The sequence below is a fragment of the Tasmannia lanceolata genome, unplaced genomic scaffold (genome assembly GCF_043159265.1).
Source record: "Tasmannia lanceolata isolate RefF3 unplaced genomic scaffold, GAP_Taslan_0.1 ptg000015l, whole genome shotgun sequence".
NCBI lineage: Eukaryota > Viridiplantae > Streptophyta > Magnoliopsida > Canellales > Winteraceae > Tasmannia > Tasmannia lanceolata.
Genome location: NW_027518692.1, coordinates 13,409,924 through 13,422,111, shown reverse-complemented (window position 1 = coordinate 13,422,111; position 12,188 = coordinate 13,409,924). Strand labels below are relative to the sequence as shown.

Genomic DNA, 12,188 nt, shown 5'->3' with positions numbered 1-12,188 from the left:
TTTGATATATCCCTTACTATAATGCTTGATTAAGGACGTTTTAAAACATCTTCATTATAGAGTAAACTTTGAGCTAATGGATTCCATCTTTATATCTTATGAATTATCAAGTTATGGCTTTTGGAATCCATTCCTTTTTAACCCATTTTGCTCATTTTGTTTTCACAAGCAATTTGTCATTGTCCATGGGTTTACTAGATGCAAAGATTGATTTGATTTTATTTGTGCACCTAGATCTTCTTTTTAAGCATATAGGATTCTATGGATAATGTCTTAAAAGCAAATTTTCATTTTCTTGTTTGTACACATCATTTTATATAGCACATTTATACATATCATCTTTTAATTCTCAAAATTAGCTAGAGTGATACGAGATATTCTTTCTAGGTTCTAGCAATTCCCAATTTAATCCTATTTGGTGTTTTCAATAATAGATTTAATTTGAAATGTTTTGGCTTTTTTCAAATTTTGCCAATAATCTCCATTTAGCGTTCAAATTTTAAGACCCCTCTTTCTTATTGTTTTTCTTTCAATTTTGTTATTTGGGTTCAAATTTCAAGGGTTTTAATTGAACCCATGGGCAAGATATGTTGTTGATTGATCTCTAAGCTTACCCATGGTTTTCTTATGATTCTTATTGAATTTCCCTTATGGATGCATAATAAGGGTACTAAGTGTATGAGAAATTTTAAATAATATTTGAACACTTAAACCCAAGTCAATGGACATACCATCACAAGATAAGTACATTTGTATCTATCTAATGATTTCAAAATGATGTGATCATTAAGTACAATAAACTACATACATGATGAACAATATGAGAAAGCACATTGTATCTAGAGATTTTTTTTTTTTTTTTAAAGATATATCCATTTAGGCACATATACTTCTAGGTACAATAATCAATCAAAGATAAGCATAAGGTATCTAGTTAGTCATACTTTCAAATAATATATATATTTAGGCACAAAACACATTGATGCATATAAGTCAATAAGAAATAAGCACATGTATCAATGAGACATAATTTCAAAAGATATGTCAATTAAAGCTCATCCTCAAGATCTAAGATATTCAAGTTATAATTCAATTTGGGGGTTTTGGTACCAAAACCATCTTGGGTCCCACAAAGTTTGTGTTAGATAATATGTTCTTTTTAACCCATACAAACTTACTACTATTTACAAATCTAAATTTACATCCAGATTTGTAATGTCCATTTCTACCATAATCACATGAAATTGAAGAGCAAGTAGATGGACTTAGTGAACTACAAGTGTGTTTATGTTGACATGCATTTTTACTCTCTTCTTGTAGTTTATGATTATCCAAAGTCAAAATTTCATTTCTATTTTTCATCTCTTCAAGTTCTTCTTTTAAAACACTTATTTCATGAGATCAATTAATCTTTAGTCATTTTTCTTCTCTCAATTTTTCACTTATTTTGTTTAGATCTTCTTCTTTGAGTGTATCAAATTCATTTTTTAGCTTGTCCATATCCTTTGTTAAAGAAATATTTTTAGATACTTGTTCCATTAATGCATCATGAAATTATTCACAAGTATCATATAGTTTTTCATATGACATAGTTTCATTTTCATTATCTTCTTCATTATAATTTTCTAATACCATTAGACAAATGTTATCTTTATATTTCTTTTCAAGTATTGTCCAAATTTTCTTAGCATTTTTACAAGATGAAACTTTATCAAACATGCAAGGGGACAAAGCATCACAAAATTGTCTTTTATCATATTCACTTACTCTTTTGGATTTAGAAGATAACACAAATCCATTTTCAATTGTTTTTAGAAGTTCCCCATCTAGATTCTTAAGATAGGACTTCATACGGATCGACTAAGATCCATAATCGGTTCCATCAAAACATGAAAGTCTAGAAGCCATTAGGTTGCCAAAATAAATCTTTTACTCTTGTAGAAATTTGAAAACTCAAAGATCTATAGAAGAGCCTTTAGCTCTGGTACCAAATGAAATCCCAGTTGGGCAACCAAGAGGGAGGGAGGGTGAATTGGTTGTGTTATAAAAAATTTATCCTTTTTAGAAACTTTTGCAAGATTAGTTTTCAAAAGTTTAAATGAATATTCTCTCTTAGACCTTTTGACAAACACTTGTTAGGTGACTTTTGGAAACCCTAGTTAATTCTTTCCTTTTTAATATTTTATCAAAATGATTGGTGGATGATTAAAGATTGCAAATAAAATATAAATCCCACAGCAAGATAAAGGAATAAGATGAATGATTTCTTTTAGGTATTTTATCAAACACTTGGTGGAACCCTAGTTGATCTACTCCCTTTAGTTCTTTTGACAAACACTTTGTGGATGATTCATGTAAGTAAATCAAGATAAAGAACAAACACCACAATAAGATAAAGTAAAGTGAGTGAGAGAGAGAACATACACATAAGATTTATAGTAGTTTGGCCTTCAAACCCAAGGCCTACGTCCACTCTTCTTGAGGTCACACTCAAGGATATCCACTATTCGAAGACCATAGAACGCCCGGCTTCAAGGCACCTTACAAAGGATGGCTCCACGTCCTCACACTTGCCCAACAATCCGAGGATGGCTCCGTCCTCAACACTCGCCCAACAATCCGAGGATGGCTCCACGTCCTCAACACTTGCCCAAACTCTGAAGGGATTTTTGATAACGGTGCCCTTACCACCAATACAATATAGCAAGAAGAAGAAGATAATAGCCTCTTTGTAGGCTTGATTACAAGTTTGAAGCACAAAGGTAAACTCTCAAAGAAAATAGCAAATAAAGCTTAATCCACTCTCATAGGATTTTACTCAAGATCAAGGCACAAAGAGAGGGAGAGAGGTCAAGCCAAATGGGTTTTGCAAGTGTTTGTATATGCCTTAGATGGGTTGGAAAACCTTTTTCTCAAGTTAAAATACAAGTTTAAACCCCCCCCCCCCCCCCCACACACACACACACATACACACACACACACACACACACACACATATATATATATATATATATATATAAAGCAATCAAAACTAGCCGTTACAGGGGTAAAACTGTAATTCTGTGCAACTTTTAGAACTAGCTGTTATGCCCCAACGACTATTTCCAGCGCACCCGCGGCGGTCGACAGCGGTGGGCTGGTAGCCCGCCGTGGGCTTGCTGCAATTTCAGCAGAATTCAGGTTTTCAGCTCGTTTTGTAAAATTCATATCTTCCTCATTTATCATCAGATTTTGACATTTTTGTACTCTACGGATATGAGAAAAATGAAACCTATCTGTTAAAAATATTTTCAAAAATATTTAAAAATGTTTTGGACCAGTTAAGATAGGATTTATGTGCTGGATCCATTTTTTAAGTGCTAATTTCATGTCTTTCCATTTGTAAACTTTGGTTAGCACTTGGGCTTTGCGTCAACTTGGTTTTGGGCCTGTTTTGAAAATATTTTGGGTTTATTTTAAGTTAATTTTGAGTGTGCCTTGACCAAGAATAAATCCAAGAGAGAGGAATACTTTCTACCATTTTTGAATACTCCCTTGAATGACTTTTGTGCTAGCCATTACTTGATCTTCCATTCAATGCATGGCTTGCCTTTGAGATCTTTATCTTGAGCTTCATTACTTGACATCTTCCATTCTTCAAGGTCTTCTCTTGTGGTATGACGTCACCAATGTGTTCAAGCTTATTTGTCCTTTGTGCATGTTGATCCTCAACTTTGGCCTTCATTGATCTTTCTTTGATTCTTCAAATGCTTGGGATGGTTGAGATAGAGCTCCTCCTTGGTTGTACCTCCAAGGCATGATGAATCATGTTTGTTCTAGCTCTTTTGACTTGTGTTTGGTTCATTCTCAAGCATAGGCCATGTATGTTGATGTGCTAGAATATATCAACCTATGAAACCCTGTCTATAGCACAACACTGAAGGCAACTCATTAGTCCATAAAACACTAATCAATTTGTGTTTGTAAATCATCAAAACATGGTGATTGATGGAACCCATGGGAACCCTTGGGCTTACAGTTTGGTTACAATCAAAACATTGGTGATCGATAGTCTTTCGGCTTACAATCTCCCCTTTTTTGATTGATGGCAAAACCCAAATTGATTGCGAGGTAGGAGATAATAACAATGAAATATAGTGCTTGCTCCCCCTCAAGAGAAGCTCACCCTTAATAGTACCCACAGTTAGTTTGGGAGACTTCAAATTAGTTGATTTTAAGAGAATAAAAGTAAGTGCAAGTAATCAACTAGAAATCAACAAGATATCTTATCTTCTCCCCCTTTGACATAAGCAAAAAGGGAATAATGACAGCAATCATGGCATTCAAAATAGTGAGAAATAATGAGCATGCAAGTACGAGAATAAGCATTCAAACATAAACTATTCAGAACATCCAAACATGCCATACAAGTGAAAAAGTTCATACCATCCCATCATGTTCAAACCATCTAAATACACGACATAGCTATACGATAGCAACCATAAAATCAACATCTAAACCTTAACAGCCATATCTAAACTATGGCATCTAACCATCAAGGCCATAGCAAGCAAGTGAATGGAGCTAGAAAGCTCCTGATAAAGTATCAAGGACAGTGCAGAGTGAATAAAAAGGAGTCTGAGAAACCTGAATAATACATGCCAAGATAATAATAAAAATAGGGAACTAAAGCTAGGGCATGCAAAATGATGTAGTAGGACCCCAGGGGTAAAAAATCTTAGTGTTTTGATTTTAAGGTGATAGTGTTGTTCCCACAAGTGGGCATGAGCACCAATAAATTTAATTTTAATTACTGGTTTAGGCATCTTTAGCATGAAGAATACTTTAATGATGACTGTCAAATTCCAACACCTGAGACACGCTCCAAATGTTCAAACCACTACGGATATCACAAAAAATGATCTTCATTTAGGGGCTTTGTAAAAATATCCGCTAGTTGATTATTTGTGTGAATTTATTCAATTGATATATCTCCCTTTTGAGAGTGATCTCTCAGAAAATGATGTCTAACTTCAATGTGTTTAGTTCTTGAATGTTGAATTGGATTTTTGGTGAGATTGATAACACTAGTGTTATCACAATGAATACGTATACTTTTGATGTTCAAACCATAATCCAAGAGTGTTTTTCTTCCAAAGAACTTGGGCACAACATGCTCCAGCCGCAATATATTCGGCCTTAGTAGTGGATAGGGCAACATAGTTTTGTTTCTTACTGAACAAGGAGACTAGATCTCCCAAGAAACTGACATGTTCCACTTATGCTCTTTCTATCTACTTGACAACCAGCAAAATTGGCGTTCGAGTAACCCTCTAAGTCAAATGAATCAGATTTTTCATACTATAGACCAAATGAGGGGGTTCCTCTAAAATGTTTGAAAATTCTTTTGACTGTAAACAAATGGGACTCTCTTGGGTCCGATTGAAATCGTGCACACAAACAAATACTAAACATTATGTTAGGTCTACTAGCAGTCAAGTATAAGAGACTACCAATCATACCTCTAAATTTCTTTTGATCTACCTTTGAACTACTATCTTCTTTAGATAGTTTTGAAGATGTCCTCATGGGAGTAGGTTTCACAGGAGCAGTATCCATGCCAAATCTTTTCAAAAGTTCATTTGTGTATTTTTCTTGGTTAATGAAAATTCCATTATTCAATTGATGTATTTGAAGACCAAGAAAGAATTTAAGTTCACCCATCATGCTAATTTCAAATTCATTTTTCATACATTAGGAAAACTCATCACACATGCTTTCATTTGTGGCACCAAAGATGATGTCATCAACATAAATTTGCACAATCAAAATATCATCTTTCTTTCTTTTAATAAATAGAGTTTTATCAACTTTTCCTGTTTCAAAACCTTTGTTTAACAAAAAAGATGTCAATCTTTCATACCAAGCTCTAGGAGCTTGTTTCAAACCATACAAAGCTTTATCTAGTTTGTAAACATGATTAGGATATTTAAAGTCTTCAAATCCAGGGGGTTGTTCAACATACACTTCTTTCATTATATATCCATTTAAAAATGCACTTTTAACATCCATTTGATAAAGTTTAAATCATTTATAACATGCAAAGGCAATGAGCATTCTTATAGCTTCTAGTCTAGTAACCAGGGCAAATGTTTCATCATAATCAATGCCCTCTTCTTGGTTGTAGCCTTGAGCAACAAGTCTTGCTTTGTTCCTTTGAATGTTTCCATGTTCACCTAGTTTATTTCTATACACCCACCTAGTGCCAATGATAGATTGATTGTTAGGCCTAGGAACCAACTTTCAAACTTTGTTTCTTTCGAATTGGTTGAGTTCCTCATGCATAGCAATCATCCAAAATTCATCTTGTTTGGCTTCAGTTATTGTTTTAGGTTCAATATGTGATATGAATGCCAATTCTCCACATATAGTTCTATAATGAGTTCTTGTTTTAATTCCATGAGAAGGATCACCTAATATTTGTGATTTATAGTGATTTGTCGTGATCCTTTTTCCTTTGTTAGTTAGAGTTTCATCTTCTTCTTCTTCATTTATTTCTTTACTTTCAAGATTTGCTTCCTCTAGTTTCTTTGTTATATAATTAGTTTCATTATTTCTAGAAATTTTTGGGAAGCTTCTTCTTCTTCATCATTAATTGTTGATTTAGGATCTTGAGATTCATCAAATTTTACATGAATTGCTTCTTCAACAATTAAGGTTCTCTTGTTGTATACTCTATGCTTTACTTCGGTTAGAGTAACAAAGAAAAATTCCATCATCCGACTTTGGATCAAATTTATGAAGATTATCTTTGATATTTAGGATATAGCATTTACAACCAAAGACTTTAAAATGGCTTATATTAAGTTTTCTTCCTTTTCAAAGTTCATATGGAGTCTTAAGGGTTTTTGGTCTTATAAGGACTCTGTTAATACATAACATGCCGTATTAATGGCTTCGGCCAAAAAATGTCTAGGGGTTTAATAGTCATTCAACATAGTTTTTGCCATCTCTTGAAGAACTCTATTCTTTCTCTCCACTACACCATTTTGTTGGAGAGTTCTAGGTGTAGATAAATTATAATCAATTCCATGTTTTGAGCAATAGTTTTCAAAGTCAATATTTTCAAATTCAGTTCCATGATCACTTCTTATAGATGTTATGAAAGTTCATTTTTCATTTTGAACTTTATTACACAATTTGAAAAATATTTAAAAAGTTTCATCTTTGCTACTCAAAAACATAACCCATGCATATCTAGAAAAATCATCAAAAATAACATATACATATTTATTTCCACCGATGTTACAAGTTTTCATAGGACCAAAAAGATCCATATGGAGAAGTTGTAGAGGTCTAGTGGTAGACATGATGCTTTTGGGTTTAAATGAGTCTTTGGCTTGTTTTCTTTTTTGACAAGCTCTACAAACATAATCATTTGACTACTTGAGCTTAGGCAAACCATAGACAATTTCTTTATTGCAAAGTTTAGACAACAATTCCATATGTGCATGTCCTAATCTTCTATTCCAAGTCCATGAGTTATTATCAATAGAAGAAAGACATTTGACATTTTGAGTTGTGAGTTCTTCTAGTGCAAGAGTGTAAACATTGTCATTTCTAGTGGCAATGAAAATAACCGTGTTACTGTGTGTGCCTTTGACAATGCATTTATCATTCCTAAAGGTGACCTCATTACCAACATCACAAAGTTCACTTATACTAAGCAAATTCATAGCCAAATCATCAACAAGCAAAACATTGTTTATAATAATATCTTTAAAAGTAATTGTACCTTCAACGATGATCTTTCCTTTCTTGTCGTCGCCGAAGGTGACCTTACCTTGATTTCCCAGGGTGATCGACGAGAACTTGGAGGGGTCTCCGGTCATTAGTCTCGAGCACCCGCTATCCAAATACCACTTGTCGGTGTTGATATTCCCTTTCAAACAAATCTACAAGGCAAAGTTCATGTTCTAGACTTAGGTACCTAAGTTTTCTTGGGTCCTTCAATGTTAGTATCATACAATTCATCTTTTCTAACCCAATGTACTTCACATTTGTTTGTTTTCTCATTCTACAAGCATAGTAGTAGTGTCCACTTTTTTCACAATAATGACAAGAGGGAACAAATGTGTTGGATTTTGTATATGACTTTGGGGTTCTCTTTTGTCTATTTGGTTGGACAAACTTGTTCTTGTGAGAATTTTTCTTTTGGAGTTTTTGGTAACCCAAACCGGTCATTCCATTAGAAAAGTTCCTCTCAAGTATTTCATCAAGTTTAGATTTTCTGCATGAAAACTTTAATTGGAGGCTATCATTATCTTGTTTCAATTCCTTGTTTTCAAGATAGAGTTTTTCAATATCTTCATATATCTTTTCATTTTCTTCTTTCAATTTTTTATTTTTCAAAACAAGATTATCAATTCTTTTATTCAAAGAGTTGTTTTCATAGGCGAGAAGATCTCGTTCCCTTGTTACAATTCCAAACTCTTTAGTAATTTTCTCAAGTGAACTCTTTAGGTTCTTGGTTCTTGAAACTTCAAGAAGGAGGCCTTCTTGAAACTTTTCACAAGCATCAAAGAGTTCATCATATGTAAAGGGTTTGTTAAGATCATTTTCATTTTCAATTAATTCATTTTTGGAGTCAAGGGGTTTGATATATACCTCTTCCTCGTGGGATTCAAGTGCCATGAAGCATGCATTTGGATCTTCTTCTTCGCTTGACTCACTTGCGGATGAGCAACTTAACCCATCCCAAGTTGCACCGAAACTCTTGTTCTTCTCCTTCTTCTTCATTCTTGAATTGTCCTCTTGTTTGTTTAGAGGACAATTAGATCGAATGTGTCCGACTTTCTTGCATCTATAGCATCATGGAGGATCATCTTCTTTCCCGTCTCTCTCTCTCTCTCTCTCTCTCTCTCTCCATGATGGCTTATCCTTCTTGAGGCGTCGTTTCTTTCTCCTTGAAAAGCGGCGGAACTTCTTTGTGAGAAGTGCAAGACCTTCTCCTTGGTTGTGAAAGTTCTCTTCTTCATTTCGCTTCCACTATCTGCTTTGGCTTTGAAGGCGACACCCTTCTTCTTTGTGTCATCCTTTTGACCTTGTTGATCCGCTCTCTTTTTCATCTTCATCTCGTGGGTAATGAGCGACCCAACAAGTTCTTCTAGTACGATGGTGTTGAGATTCTTTGCTTCTTCAATTGCGGTAATCTTCGGATCCCAAGAAGCGGGAAGTGAGCGAAGTAGCTTGTTCACGATCTCTTCATTTGGATAGACTTTATCTAATTCTTCCAACTCATTGACAATGTTAGTGAAGCGGGTATACATTTCGAAAATTGATTCATCATATTTCATTTTGAAAGCTTCAAAATTACTGACAAGAAGATTTATTTTGGTCTTTTAACTTGAGTGGTTCCCTCGTGAGTAGTTTCGAGGGTGGTCCAAATTTCTTTGGCTACTTTTGCAAGTAAAGACTCGATTAAATTCCTAGAGAGATAACGCACAAAAAATTGTGTTTACTCCTTTGGCGTTTAAGGCGGCTCTTCTTTTCAGCGGACGTCCACTCACTTCTTTCGATTGTGGGATTAATATATCCATCTTCAATTAGCTCCCACATCTCATAATCATGTGATTGAAGGAAAATAGTCATTCTAGTTTTCCAATATCCATAGTTTGAGCCATTGAAATAAGGTGGTCTAGTCACGAATTATCCTTCGACATTTCCTTGAGGGTTGCCATGATCTTTTACTCTTGTAAGATTTTGAGAAATCAAAATCCTATGTTAAGAGTCCAAGCTTTGATACAAAGTGAAAATAGACTAGGCAACCTAAGAGGAGGGGGGGGGGGGGAGGGTGAATTAGGTATTATAAAAATTAGTTATTTTGAAAACCTTGTTTTAAAAGATTCTACCAATTTCTTTGAAGTTGTCTAGAATGCACTTGTAAAGTAAAGAAGTTAGGATATTACCAATGGAATCAAAAGATGAGAGAGAGTAGAAAGCACACCACAAGAACATGAAGATTTATAGTGGTCCGGTCTTTTCAAAAGACATACCCCACTCTTCCAAGTTTGTCATCCTTGGGCTTCTTCACTATCCTGACACCACACCAAGGCCGGGTCCAAACAATGATGCATCAATAGGTGCTTCAAAGAATACCATTGTTGTGAGCTTCGAAAAAAAGCTGATACAAAGGTCGAAGGATATACTAAAAATTTGAGGGTGTCACAACTGTTATAAATTTCTTAAGCAAGAAGACCCAAAACAAAACCAATAGTGGTCAAGGTTTCCTGCTCCGAGGTCATTCCCCATCCAACCACAGGGAGTAAATATAGAAAGATAATGAAAATGATAGACAAAGCAACGAAGAAACGTACTCAGAGATTAGAGAAAAAGAAGCAGAATCTTATGCAATTCATTATCTTCATGCCCATGAAATTCCAAAACATCTGTAGACAACCAAACTTATTCAAGGTTTGGGTGTTTGTGAATGAGAAGAAGATAAATATTAGGGAAAGGAAGAGATTTTCTGAGTCAAGCGTTTAATATTTCTCTGCTCTCATATTAAAGATTTAACATTTCAGGAATTTAAGAATTTAAAGAAAAGAGAAACAATAAATCTCTCATGCAATAACAATTGAGAATGAATATATATATATATATATATATATATATATATATATATATATCTAAAAATTTACCTTGGAGGAGAATAGAACTGACCCTAAATTAGGAAAAGAGAGATATACAGGATATTAAAGATCTGCGTGCCTTTTATAGGAGATGAATCGTAAGTACAAAGGTTAGAAAGTTGTATATATTTGGGATCGAAAGTTGTATGTGTTTTGGGAAAGTCTGCATAGTTTAGTTTCGTTTACTTTAGGCTGAGTAGAAAATTCTGAGATACGTGATTTCAAGCAGATTTTTAGGGAAATTATGGAATACGCGATTTTAAGCAGATTTTTAGGGAGATTATGGAATATGCAATTTCAAGCAGATTTTTAGGAAAATTATGGAATATGCGATTTGAAGCAGATTTTGAGGGAATTTCTGTTTTGTGGTACACAAGATATTTACGTTTTATTTATGCTGCCACGTTGGATTGACCTCTGGGTGGGGGTTAATGTTATTAGATGGAAAATTAAAACAGTGAGAAAAAAATTTAATTAACTGTACAAAACACAAACTGGTGTTCTTATTACACGTGTTCATTCAATCCTCAAAAACCATATCTATCAGCATAATAAAAAAACAAAAGAGAAAAACAATCTCTTCATTTTATTTATACATGGTGCAATTGCATCACATATTTGGGGGTTAGGAAAGGAACATGTGCAATGCACACAAAAGGAAAAGGATAGAGATGAGAGATAGTGACTGAATAAAAGGGATGGAGATAGTGCTGTCGAAATTGTAGTTGCAGAGATAAAGAAGAAAAGGAAAAAAATTACTAACCTCAGAAAGATCGACCTCTTTGCTCTTAGTAGCCAAATCTGCAAGCTTGTGTTCCCTGGAAAAAGAAATACGAAAGGGAAGGAAACCCCTACACCATAGAGAGAGGGAGCTATGGGGGGACTTATGGAAGTCTATAGGGTAGAAGAGGAAAACGTTAAGAATAGTAATGACGTGAAAACGTTAAGAATAGTAATGATGTAATTCTTGTGAGAGAGAATAGAGACAGTTGCCAAATTTCCTTGGAAACAATATATATATATATATATATATATATATATATATATATAGAGAGAGAGAGAGAGAGAGAGAGAGAGAGAGAGAGAGAGAGAGAGATTTTAGGACCGTTTATGCGTTTTAGTAGGGAGAAAATATCCTGTGCAGAGATTCTGAGAGATATTGTTTTGTTATACACTTTGTGTTTTTTTAGGAGGATGCCACGTTAGATTGAAGACTGGATGGGGGCTGTCCACGTGGGCGTGAACAGTGAAACCCCCATCCTGCTATATTATAATAGACTAGTTGCAGTCCCGTACGATGCACGGGGCGTATCCATTGAGATAGAGAGAAAGAGAAGTGTCGTTTGGGTTTTGACTCTCGCTTATGGATATGAAACGTGTTTGAGACGGGAACGAAGAAAAATAAGATGGGTCGTCTAACCAAATCAGTGAAAGATAAATTATCAACAATATACATATCGATAATTTATTGATTAAGGCATTAGGAAACGTGCCATGTAATTTGGAAAGAGTAACTTT

General features: G+C 34.4%; 1 protein-coding gene across 1 annotated transcript; it reads right to left on the bottom strand.

The window, feature by feature from the left end:
* Nucleotides 1-7,421: 7,421 nt before the first annotated feature.
* Nucleotides 7,422-9,308, bottom strand: LOC143891739 (uncharacterized). Its single transcript, XM_077396273.1, has 2 exons — nucleotides 8,985-9,308; nucleotides 7,422-7,934 (listed from the first exon to the last, which is right to left on the bottom strand). Exons 1-2 carry the CDS (start codon nucleotides 9,306-9,308, stop codon nucleotides 7,422-7,424), a joined length of 837 nt encoding a protein of 278 aa, XP_077252388.1.
* Nucleotides 9,309-12,188: the final 2,880 nt, after the last annotated feature.